General features: G+C 36.0%; 1 protein-coding gene across 1 annotated transcript in view; it reads right to left on the bottom strand.

Moving 5' to 3' along the window:
- Positions 1 to 13419, bottom strand: part of ADAMTS18 (ADAM metallopeptidase with thrombospondin type 1 motif 18) — a 66994-nt gene that overhangs the window by 14889 nt on the left and 38686 nt on the right. Inside the window, exons 13-16 of the mRNA XM_042877055.1 lie at positions 9547 to 9719; positions 8022 to 8152; positions 7732 to 7855; positions 6338 to 6582 (exon numbers count right to left, since the gene is read on the bottom strand). Coding sequence (XP_042732989.1) covers positions 6338 to 6582; positions 7732 to 7855; positions 8022 to 8152; positions 9547 to 9719 — 673 coding nt within the window. The remainder of the gene's footprint in view (positions 1 to 6337; positions 6583 to 7731; positions 7856 to 8021; positions 8153 to 9546; positions 9720 to 13419) is intronic.

The following is a 13419-nucleotide window of genomic DNA, read 5'->3' as shown; positions in this document are numbered from 1 at the left end:
CACAACACTCAGCAGCTCTGACCGCAGGGCGCAGAGTTATAAAATTTACAGCTTCTTGAGTTTGAAAACCACAGACTCTGTGGCTGGAATCTGCCAGATCTACTCTGAAGAAAAAGGACTGTGGCTTTTGCTTAGGGCATAAAATGTTAAAACAATGGATAAATTGAATTCTCTTGAGTAAAGAACCTTTTCCTTTTGCTGCTAATTTTGATTTCAAAGCTAAACCAATAAGTTTTCAAAACTAGCTGTGCATCTGCCTCATTCTTCGAGACTCCCTTTTTTTTTTTCTTTCTTTTTTCTTTTTTTTTACTGTGGTTATCCTATGTCTCCTGTGCAGTACTCCATTTTGCAGGTCAAAATGCTAAAGAGGCTGTCAGTATGCCTTCTTATGATTGAGACTTTGTGCTTTTAAGGTGATCTGAAGTTGCTTGCAATACACTGAAATAAAACAGATCAATTTACACAGGATAAACTTCTCTTTCTCCCATAATAATCTAACTAATGTACAGGAATATATTCAAGAGTCTAGCAGGTTAGCCAGATGTAAAAATGACCTAGTCTCTGCGAAGGAGAAATAGGCAACTACTACTTACAAAGTCAAGCTGATCTTAAGCAAACAGCCAAGTAAAGGAATAATTACTGTTTACCTGGATGTGCTTCCTGTATCTGCTGAAAGAAAATATATTTTCTTTTTTAACTCACTCTGCATGCGCATCATTTATGAAATGGGCACGAGCCCAGACTTTAAGCCCTCGCATACATGGTAGCTTTGATTTGCATCTCCAAATTGCATCAACATTTCCTGGGTCCCTCCCATGTCATGTAAGTCTTTGATAATTTCTTGAGGCGCACGTTAGAGCTAAGCTGTTTCCACTGAGCTGTAAGTTACACCAGTGAGGGCAAGCTAAGAAGCTTGTTGGTGCAGAAGATCAGTGTCTGGCTATGTTATTTGGATTTTCAGAAAGATGCTTGTGAGACTGCAACTTTTATCCACTCTGAGTCTACATGCCATTTAATAAATGTATTAACATCCAACATGCTAACCCAGATTCTGATTTCTTTGATCAGTCAAGATTAATCTCACTGGCATTCACGAATTCAGCTTGTTTTCAGTAGTGTAAATGGAAGAATGGAGTATATGATGCTTGTGGAAAGCTGTTACAAACAGTTAAAAAACAGGATCACTGGCTCAATGGGCAGTTACATTGGATCCCTGACCATGGCTAACACCAGGAGCTTCAAAGGAAAGTGAAAGAATACCTGTAGAGAAAATCATCACTAAAGGAAGAATTGCAGCTATGTTGGTTGCTTAAGCCAGACCTTAAAACAAAAGAGTTTTTATCCTTTCAATATTTCTAAAGTCACTTTAAACAAAATCTTAACTAAAAGCTTATGACAAACAGTTTTTTTTCAGGAAAATCCACTAAGGTCATTAAAAGGGAAAAAAAAATAATAGAGTATCCTTGAGAGGTCCTGCATGATCTCATTCCTACTTCAGCTGTTTCAAATTTATCTTATGTTGTTATTGTGTCTCCATTTTTTAAATTTTTTTTATTTTTTACTGTTCACATGCCAAACGTACAACCTTCAGGGACGCTGTCCAGCTAGTCTCTCTTCACTAAAGGAGAACTCTTTTATCTGTTGTATTGAATCAACATCTGTATCTTATAAGCACATCTTAGCTTTCTTTAACTTACTTTCTCTTTAGGGGAAATCAGTACAAATTTATCATCTAGTAGCTAATAATAAATGTAATGTTTTATAACTACAACTTGGCTTTCTCCCAGTGGCAGCTCTACCATCAGAAAAGTCTTTCCACCTGGCCTTCTTTCTCTTTTTTTTTCCCCTATTGACAAAGAGGAAGTGATTTACTGATTTTAATTAGACGCTTGCTTTCAAGATCCATTAGCCTTCCTGTGAATATTTACCTCTTTGTAAAGCATCCTTTCCATCTGTTACTTACCGTTGTCAAAATAAATCACATTTTTTTCACCACTATTTCACAATTCCTTGATCAGATATTTCACCAAGTCTGAGGTAAACATCAATGAAGGCACTGATTGTATCTCATCCTGAAAAATGTTACAGGGCTTTCTCAAATCAGATAGAAGTTAATTCCTCATTCATTTACTGATAGAATGGACAAATCAATCATCAAACTATTGTGTTTTTAAGTTAGCTTATACAGTATTCTTGGGGTTGGCCTAGTAGTTCAATTTCTTTTGCACTGTCAGAGTCTTTCCCTTAATTCCAGTCAGTGGTGGAAGATGACTGAATATTTCAGCAAACTGAAGTCATCAGTGACCCTCATACGTTGAGACCTGTGTCAGTGGAGCCCTCTGATGTCCCTGATGCTCTGTGAGCATCTTATGGAAAGTAATTTCAGCATTTAGAGGTGATGACTTTCAGCCCTCATTTCCTAATCTAGATGAATGAATGACAAATTTACTGTTCGTTCTTCCTCAGGTTAAGTATTTTTCAGTTAAGATAAAAATACTGTCAAGGTCTTTAAGTTGGCAGTGGTGACCTTACATGACTGACAAATAAATAAGCTGAATATATTCAACTACTTTTAAAAAAATCCAGTATGTTTCCATTTAAGATGAGACAATTATGCTACAGAAATCATATTTTCAAACCTGGTATTGATTTCTGATCCTGAATTATCATTTAACTATCATATTTCTACCATGTTGACCTTTGTTATTTCCTGTCTCATCTGAATTTGGACATTCTGGGAACTGCCTTCTCAAGCCCTGAATATTTCTCATTTAGGCTTTTACTGGTTTCTACAAACCCACAATCACCAAAGTATCAATATTACAAACAGCCATTTCAGAAAGATTTACAAATTTTGAAGGGCACTGGTATACACTGCTTTGCTTTTGCTACATCTGTCAGCTTACTTCTTCAACAGTCCAGAAAGTGCTTTGATAAATTCTTAAAATCTCATTTAAATCTGCATTTAGGCTTCCAGAAGTTGTACTCACGAAATACCCATCCTATAATTTGAATTGTGCATTCTTCACACAATGTTCTCCTCCTCCTCAAAAAACATTTGGCCACTGAATTTTGTAATTTTCAGTCCCACAACCTAGCTGAAGTACAGAATTGCTGCTCTTTGTCTTCTTTGGTCTGACTGGTTCCATAATTACACATACATAACATATGTAAATGTATATATGTGTGCATTTGGGGTCGGGTTTTTTGTTGTTTTTTTTTTTTTTAATTCCAGGACAGATAAAAAAAGTATTTTGTGATTTTCGTCTCTCATCCGTTACTGAATAGGACTGCAAAGTCTGATTAAATGACACGTGTCAGCTTAGCTATTGGAAAAACCTGATAGAAGAACACAGATGCACAGGAACATGCTGTACAATGAGACATAAATACGAAACGTAGTATGACTGTAAGGCTGAACTATTACTTGTGGTATGCAAGACAATAGGGAATTTCAAGGTTTTTTTCTTATTTAGGTTTCATTCTTCCTTCTTAATACATGCTTCAGATGTCTCTTTCAAGAAAATATTTTGGAGAAAAACTGCATTTCAAAGGAAGTGATTGCCTTGAGCACAGATGTGCTAGACCTTGCTGGACCCATGTTTGCAGAGCACTGCTCCCATCCTCTCCTGTGAATGTTGCTCAGAGGACGTGTGTAACCTCAACCTTCTGGATGCAGCAGATTGATTTGCATCCAGAAATGCAGTTGAAACCCTGGGTTGCTTGGGTCACCACACAAATGTCTAGCAAAACTATGACTACACAACTAAGCACAAGCTCTGCTAATCTGTCTTTCTGATCATGGTAGAAAAGCAATAAATACATCTACAAAAACTTGTATTTGGTGCTTGCTTGAAAAATTCCAGTATTTACTCCTGCAGTTTATTCAGTTTCTCAGTCCCCGCAGTGTGTGTTCTTACAAGGACCTCCACTGAATTATTCTGGAGAAAATCTAATCCAGAAAATAATTATTAAATTGGTGTTGAATATAACATAATTAAAAATAAAGAAAAAATATTTAAATTACAGGAAGAAATTGAAGTCTGGACCCTGGAAAGCTTCATCTTACTGAAAAGCAACTTAACTGGATAAAAAATTTGCTGGCAGGATTTATTTTGTACAATTCTTTCAAAGTTACAAATGAGATAAAAGCAAATCTACAACATAGCATGCTTAAATGTTCCATCATTCAGCCTTCCAACGGTTTCTAGTATTTATTGCTGAGTGGGACTTGTTTCACTATTATGTTGCAAATAGATATTCAGCAATCTGTGTTTTCACACAGAAGTGTGTTCTTTAGTTTTCATTGGCATTTTTTTGCTGCTTAGTTATTGATAAAGCATAAATAATGGAGATCTCTGAACAAACAAGATTTTGCATATTTTCCAGAATTCAGCTTGTTGCTTAAATTATTTAATGACATCTTTATTACAGCTTACAGATACATATAATTGGGGAATACATAACTTTAACATTTGCAGTTGTTAGAATCCCTAGTTACTAAAGTCAGTGGTGTAGGTATTTCAATAAAAATACAAGGAAAGTTTAAATAAGCTTTTGTAGGAGCAATAGCCTCGAGTTAAATGCTAAATCTCAATAAAACTGTTTAGCATAATATGATAGGATGAAAATAGAAGTGGTACTTGGCATTAAGTGTTTTTTCTTTAATCTTTATTCTGTGAAGTATTTGCATGACATGCAGCCAAGTAAGTCATCTAGAGGCAATTTATTATTCATACTTTAGTTCTATAATAATGGTGTTCAATTTACTTTGTATTATGACAAATAAGATTCCTGAGAGTTCAGATTAGCATTTCATAACATTCATAAGTATGCTTATTTCTTTGTTATATGGCTATTTTGGAAATGATTTATGGACATGGAAGCATGTCTGTAACTTGTAGGCCAAAACTCTTCTTTGGACTAAAATGTTCTTGCTAACCTATATTTTAAAAAGGGAATGCAAAGTGTGATGATTTGCTAAAATACACACCTTTTTCCTATGTCAAACTGTCCATCCTAAGGTAATTTAACATATGTTCAAGGTCTGTGAGCTTCAATAGTGCTTAAATAGATGCTCATTACTCAGTATGAATAATGGTATGGCTTCTCAGTATTTAAAATAAAACTTGACTGAATAGCTGTGAAAGTTTAAATAATCCTTGAAGAATGTATTTCATATCACAGTCTATATTTGTTGTGTTTCTAAGTTTAAAGGAACAAAGCTGTGTAATGGAAACAGGATGCAGATTTCTTGGTTAACCGCTCCTGCTAAACTTGTGCAGAGAGCAGTGTTCAGTTACGGTGTTACGTGATGGGATGAAGAACCACCAACCACTGCCTCAGAGTGGGTACAGCCCTCATGCTCCCCACATACTCTCTAGAGAAAGGGGTGTTTGCTAGTGAGCTGGAGAGGGTATTGCTGGAAGAAGTGGGAAGGAATTGAATCTCTCCTGGGGAGTGCTTCTTCCTTCTCCCATGACAGGATTAATCAAAACACACATAACAGACAAGTTAAAATGCAGGGATTTGCTAGAGCCTTCCAACAAAGCAGGACAACTAATGTGGTGAACGATCCACTTAGGTGATTCAGTCAGATATTGACCCTCAGATGTTCTGATACATTTAAACAGAAAATCTAGTGAGGCAACCCAATGCAGAGATGTTTCCCACAACAGAAGTACTTGTGGCTCATTTTCAGTGCATCGGTGTATCAAACCATCTATGTACCAAATTTACTTTCTCCTCAACGTAGTCTCAACACAGGACATCTGGCAGACAGAGTAAGTAGTACAAAGTCGAGTGGGAGATAAACATATACAAAAGCTTTTATTCTAGATGCTATCGCCAATAAAACCGAATTAACAGAAACTACCCAGGAGCCTAATGTGTGGTGCTTAGACCATCTGTGTCCCAAGGTAGACGTAAAAAGGACTACACGTGCCTGCATTTTCCAAGGTACTATTTGAAAGTGTTACTTTTAAGCCCTATAGCATAACTGAGATTTGTTTTTTTGCATCACTAAATTTTATAGCACACCACTTGTGGGATGTGCTTATAATCACTACTACCATTGTGCAGCAAAGGAGAAATAATGATACACGCTATGTTCTATGCACCTTTCTTTTCACTGAATTTGTGACAGTTTTGTAAACTTCAAACCTTGATGAACTGCTGAAAGGCCTTTCGATGTAGCATGACTACACAATTAAGTCTGAATACTATCATGACTCAACGCTGTTCTTTAATCTCTCTGAGAGCTACAGCACAGAGCTAAAGCTGTCGTTACTGATTCTGTAATAGACATCAAGGGAAGAATAAATAGAAAAAAGCTTACTTCAAAGACCAGCGTCTCATTAGTTGGTCCAGCTGCATATAGACTCTCTGGATGGTTAAATGAGCGCTGATAATCAAAAACTGTTCCAGCAAAAGGAAACTTTCCTGGCCAGTCAATTGTCCAGTCTCCTGTTAGATAATACTTTTTACTGAGATTGCGCACTGCGAGGTAGCTGGTGGAGATCTGCATTTCATGGAGGTGAATGCTGCGTGCTCCTGCTGGGACAGTGACCACAGCATAGTAGTCTGAAATAAAAGAAGTAAAGCAACATTTTTGCAATTGTACAGACAGAGAAGGCTTCTCCTTCTTGAGCCAATTTGGAAGATACTGAAGGCAGCTGTTCTGATCTACCAAAGTTACTCCATTTCCATAAGAAGAAAGCAGTTCTGATTTTAACCCCCCTATGCAGTCTGTAATCAGAGTGACTCTGAGGTATTTCAATTCCTAGAATTTTTGTGTCACTCAAGACAAGAAGCAGCAAGTTCACCTTAGAAAAATGTAGAACAGAATAATGATGGTTTCACTGTAAATGTTTTACTATGTTTTCCCTGTATTTCTCTACAGTAGGGAAGGTCCTACTTCAGTCATCAACAATCCTTTTGAGGTCAGATGCACCGTGATAGAGCCCCCACAGTGCCCCATATAACACTGGATCACTACTTCATTCTACAGTCAGTTCATACACTGCTGACAGCCTCCAGCACTCACATTGCACACAGCTCATTTTGCAAAGCATAGTTAGATTATTCTAGTATTATATTTCTATATAACAATATCCTAAATAATTTCCTGCTACATCTCACTGTAGTGAGATGTAAGATGTCACATATCTTATATCTTCAATTAATGGATCTGCGAAATATCCATGGGGGTAAAGAGATTGTGCTTCAGTGAGAGGATTTTATAGACCACTGTAATAGACCACTAAAGAAAAGTCTTCATCCTAGTGACTGGCTTATCCTCTATATCAACTGGATTGCTTTCAATCAATTTAATTTGAAAATGGGCATGGAAATACTCTCCTGTTTGGCATTATGCTGTGTTTCACTTCTTATGGTACACATAATGGGAAATTCCATTGTCCCATTCCAATCAGAACTGTTGACACACTTGCACAAATCCTAAAATCTTTTTAAAAAGGAAATTCATACATAAAAGGAAAGTGTTTTAAGAAACAAGAGGAATTCCTGCAGATTAACTAACCAAGACTTATGTTCGTAGCTTTCTTGTTACCAAGAAACAGGAGAAATGTGAACTCTTCTCTCACTCTCCCTGTGATTTTCAGTTCACATCTGGACTTTTAACCACTGCCCTAATGAGCAAGGAATCATATATATTATATGGGGATACAGAAGAGCAATGAGTTGATGATCATGTGGAACAGCTTTCCTTACCATTAGCTTTGTGCTGGATCAAGTATTGGCCTTTAAAGAACTTGCATGTTGAATTATCTCCTTTACAAACTCCACAAGCATCCAGTACAGCTTTGGAACCAAGTCCATGATCACACCCTACTTGCTGCAACCAAAAGGCAGAAGTGAAGGACTCAGACACAAGAGATTTGAAGAAACAGCTGCATTTTCTACAAAGGAATCAATTTCCCACTTATTATTATTAAAAAAAAAAAAGGAAAAAAGGAACAGTAAGAGACATTAGGATTGTAAGGAACTTAATTTTATCTTACTTCACAAATTCCATCAATGCAAACGTCGTAATTATTAGGAGAACACAAGGTTCCATCCTTCACTTTGCTGGACATTGCAAAGAAGAAGTCAAAGTCTTCAGCTGTGCAGTACAATTTACATCTATCTTCCTCTGAAGGGAAAAAAACAAAAACAAAGAAGTATTACTAGACCTGGGGCATGGCTTGAAAATAAACAAAAAAAGCAACACAAAGCATCCAGCTGCTTCTTCCTGCATCCTAGGTGGCAATTAGCAGCTACAAGAATTAATTGTGTCCTGACATGTTAGGATCCCAAGATAGGTGGAATTACAGCCAAATATCGTTTAAAACAATGTGTGGGTTTAATGGTCCACATACTCAGAGAATTAAGAGTTGAACAGCAGTGTAAAAGCAGGCACATTCTGTGAGCTTTGCTGATGTGGCCATGATTTCAGCTCTATTTGTCTCCAGTTTCAAATTTCATTTTTTATTAAGAGAAATTGGAAATTGCAATATTTGTACTAAATGTTTATTAAAATTTTAAAAAGATAAGATGGCACAAGTGCTCAGCTGGAAGCTAGTACTGGGAACAGGTTTTCCCCTAAGCAAGGCACATTTCCTCTAAAAAGTCCAAGCAACTGTCAATCAAATTTCTTCTTATTCACATATAGTGCTTATAAAAGACTGATAAATTATATGCTGGCCAATACAGTGATGCAATTGTATGTGTTGACTCAAAGCACCATTTTAATACCAATAGAGCAATATATACAATGTTCAAGAACATGAAATTAAATTTGAAACAGTATTCTTTTTTATTCAGTTGGGTTTTCAGTTGTAATTAGGACTCCACTTTCTACAGAGGCAAAGCATCTGTAGCAGTTTTGAGAAAGAGACCATGTTATCAAGAGTACAGTGGAGAATACTGATGCAAAGTATTTACAGAATAAAGATGCATAAATTAAAAATATTATTTAATTCCACAAAAGACAAGAGATAGCTATTGATACCTAAATTTTATAAAGATCTCTCAGTGAAAGATGACTTCAGAAGATGTTTGTCAGTACATTGTTTATCTTTCTGATTCTTACGGGACTGTACCAGTAGAAAAGTGAGTTTTGTTTATGATTAGATTTTGAAATCTGAGACCATTCCGTAGAAAAGAAGATTCTGGTAGTTTTACTGTGTGAGCTCACATTTCCCATGCAGAAAAATTAATGGCATTTTTGTTGTTGTCTGTTATTTTGGCTTTATACTAAAATATATCTAATATAATATTAAAGAAAGGAACAGCAATGGCGAGGGAGTCATGCTAAGGACAAAGATTTAAATTCTCAACCGAAATGAACTCTGCATGTTCGTACAGATGGTATCACATAAGAGGACGGATTCAACTATGCTGGAAAGCAAACATACCTCAAATAAGCCAACTGAATTTCTGTTTGCTTACATCAGGGTGATATTTGCCTAACGAATATGGATGAATTACAGCTGATAGCTTGCTTCCTGCAATTGCCTTTGTCCATCGAAGCTGTGGCATAATTACCTTCCACTTTAGTATATGGTTTCCATTTGTAGTACCATCCCCGGAAAGGTTTGCTGTTGTATTCTGCACACTGCTGGGCACGGAAGTCCAAACTATTTGCTGGACATGGCTGATTATTGCAAAGTTCATAAATACGACTGGAACCTTGGCAGAATTTGCCACCATACTGTGGCCTTAAAAAGAAAGAAAAGAAAAAAAAATCATTAGCAACATCTACTTTTTATGTGATTGGCATGTTACACACACATTAACAGAGAAAATAAGAGTTGTCTTGGGGAATCGGTATTTCTTACGCAAACCATTAATTTTCATAGTTGCTAAAACCCAGCAAAGCAGTTGCCATGAATTATCTTCATGGATCACTGCAATCTCAGCAAAGATGCAAGCATCTAGAGGTGAACAGTGTTTTCGCTAATTAAAATTTATAGGGCTATTTGTGTTGGCTGATTTCGCTCTTTTTATATGGCTATCCTTACTCTGCTGTAATGCAAATGAACATGTGCAAAAATTGCCTGTCACACTAGGAGTTAATAAAGGATAACGCAAAACCGATCAGATGAGAACAAAATAATCACATTTCATTGTTTTTATTTTCTGGTAAATCGTTTTTTAAAAGCTTGGTTTAAAACAGTGAAAGGTAGTAGGAAAGTATGCATAGTTGCCTCCTGTAAGATACCACTGATATCTGTGGGTAACTTCAAATGTATCATATCTGCTTCAACAAACCATAATTTCCCTTACTCTGGAGAGGATGAAAAGAATGCATTCTGTTAGTTTGCTCATATCTTATGCTATCAGAATAATATGTACGTGTGTGTGTTTGTTACTACTTGATCTATGCACACAGCTGTAAGCCAATGTAAAAATGTAAGAACTGCATTTTTTAAAGTGACTGAAGGGTCTCATAAACTGCTGAGAAATATACTCACTCACTTTTTTATTCCCTCTGGATCTCCTAAGAATCCACTGATGTTATTTTTGCAGTTCCATTGCTCTCAGATATATATCTGCAAGCATTGAGCCAAGTCTTCAAAACCCCAAACTCTTAAGAACTTTGTGATACTATATTATTTCTTGCATCAAATAAAAAAAAAATAAAAATTATTCACACATCTATACTATGATATTTAAAAATTAGGAAAACTTGGAAAATAAGCTATGATCTTTCAGTGGTTGCCATGAGCATATTACACACACACACACATTAGGGAAAAATGAGCATAAAACATATGAGATGGTAAAAGTACTTAGACAAATTATTAGTTATTTAATAATTAGTAGTAGTTAAGATAATTTTAAATATAAATACTATCAAATACATATTTAAATGTAAAATATTACATAGAGATGATAGCTAAATGTATAGTTAATATAAAAGGTATGGGTGCAGCAAGTATGATCAGTATTGCTTGTTTAAAGCCTTAAAAAGCATACTGTAAACTGTAAGCCATACCAAGTATCTCAAGCAACTTCTGATTATGGAGTAATACGGACACAGCTTGGTCCAGCTTCGAAGAGAGAAGCACTTTTCTACTCCATTTAAAACTGAGTTGAAGCACCAGAGAAACATACTGTGGAAGAAACACTTTAGCTGACCTTTTCTTGTGCTCATCTACTAACTATGCTGATACTAGACAGTACAGCAGTAAAGGTCTTAGAGTCAGATTTTCTGTCTTAGGTGGTGGCAATTCATTCCTTGAAGGGCAGGAAGGATGTGAAACATCCATGAAGTCCAGGAGTGTTTGTGTTGACTTTGCAACTGGGGGAGCTTGCAGTTAAGTCAGCCAAGTGTTGGGTTCTTACTCAAGTCTCTACAGATTTTCTTTTCAGCTTCAGCACATGTGTGATTTTTTTGACCTCTTCTACCCCAGAGAACAAATCTGCTTTAGTGTACAGAAAAGAAGCAACCTTATTCCAAGTAAATGCCACCAAATAAATGATATAATAGAATTATTTATGGCTAGATCATGATCTCTAGCCACAGGCTTGTATTTGAAGATGGTATAAAATTCCACCAAACTAGGGAAACACTGAAACAGGCATTCTGTTCTCCAACCCTGTCACAGCAGTATTTTGATCTTACAGTACACTCTCATTACTGAAACTGCTGGCCAGAAAATCCATAGAAGCATTTCCAACTTCCTTTCTTACATCATGATGTCAGGAAGTGTTAAGTAACTCACAGGAATCTAAAGGGCTATAAAAGCAAATTTCAGGGAAAAGGCTATTATCTACACCGATAAAATCATGCTTCTGTTAGTTGGTTTATACCAACAGGTTTTAGCTTTGAGGCTCACAGAAGCTCTGTGAGTATTACCATGCTCATTGGTATTCCACTATAGCAGTATAGTGCCCTGAGTGCAGATGAAGCCTAAACTTTCATGTGTGTACCTTCCCAGCTTTGGCATAGGCTGGTAAAGATGCTTGCATGAATAAATGCTGATAGAACTGAGGCCATACTGATGATAACTGGAGAAGTAAGTAAGTAACTAAGTAAGAAAGGACTGCAAAAGATCTGTGTCCAAAGAATGAATTGTAAAAGCAGCATGAGTACAAAGTTGCCAAACTCCACTTCATACAAGAGTCAAATATTAAAATGCTACAAGTGGAACTTAAATAAATCGTACAGTTTCTACCCTTTTCAGAATACACTTAATGAACAATGACGGAAAATAAAATTGCTATTCACTGGAATGCAACATGAAGTATAAAATCATGGAACTAATCTGATGAGGGGAAACATTTAATACATTAAACTGAATAGGGAATTAAACTGAAATTTCTGGACTACTTTTTTTTCCCATGGTTTGTAATTAATTTAATTCAACTTCCTACCCATATAATGGCCATGTTATGACAGTGTCACAAAGATGGACAATAGTTCTCTGCACATATTCAAACGGTCTAAAATGTCTTTCACAATCAGAGATATGATTTAGGTATTCATTTAAATCTCTCACTCTTTAGGTTCTTTCTCAGCAAACTATTAACTGATTTAACATATTTGTATCTTGGAAAAGTACCTTGATTGTAAAATGTGATGTGTGAAAACCAGATCCATGAATTTACACTGGGACAATTTAGAGAAACATAGTGATTTTAGCAAATCTTGCTGGCCATGTTCTACAGATGACCTCCATACGTGTTTGTTATTACAAATTCACACAGAACTGAGGTGATAATTCAGAAGCCATAGCCAGAGCTGCTTGGGTATAGACAAAACATCCATCTTGTAATTATCAAACAAAAGGAAATTGAATTGGTTGGATATCATTTTCAAGAGGTGAATTTCACATACAAACACAGATAATGAGATTTTCATAAGCAGCAGCCTGGAGCTACATTCCTCACCTGTCTTTAAGCTTTTAAGTAAGGTGTGTCACCACTGAAATCACCAGAAACCTAGAAGTTTCCCTCAGTGTTCCTAAGTCAGTTGTTCAGAAAAAATGGAGTACTAATCTTAAAAAAACATGTTAGAGTCCAGTCAGTTCTTCAGAGATCCACAGCCCCTGTCATAATCTCTTATACAAACACATATTATTTATTGGCATTCTCAGAACTTTGCTATCCAAAATCATCTGTCAGGCATTTGAACAAAACAAACATTAGCTCCTACACAAACCTGGATTAAGAAGACTGAAATAAATATCTTACGTATGAAATAATATATATATTGAAATGTATAAACATCTGAAATGTATTTCAGAAGTTCAGAAAGAAAGGAATCATTATTCTTTGTTTATCTGTAGATTTAGAAGTGAACAATGAACAGTCAGTAGGCTATAAATCTTTCCATATGGTTTAACATTGAAAATGGGTAGGATCATTTTTCTAATGATTCTACTTACATACGAAAGTTCTGTGATGTGAAAT

This window comes from Lagopus leucura, unplaced genomic scaffold (assembly GCF_019238085.1).
Source record: "Lagopus leucura isolate 7727_CA_CO unplaced genomic scaffold, USGS_WTPT01 Super-Scaffold_100017, whole genome shotgun sequence".
Lineage (NCBI taxonomy): Eukaryota > Metazoa > Chordata > Aves > Galliformes > Phasianidae > Lagopus > Lagopus leucura.
The sequence above is the reverse complement of the archived record's forward strand: the minus strand, read 5'-3'. Positions and strand labels throughout refer to the sequence as shown.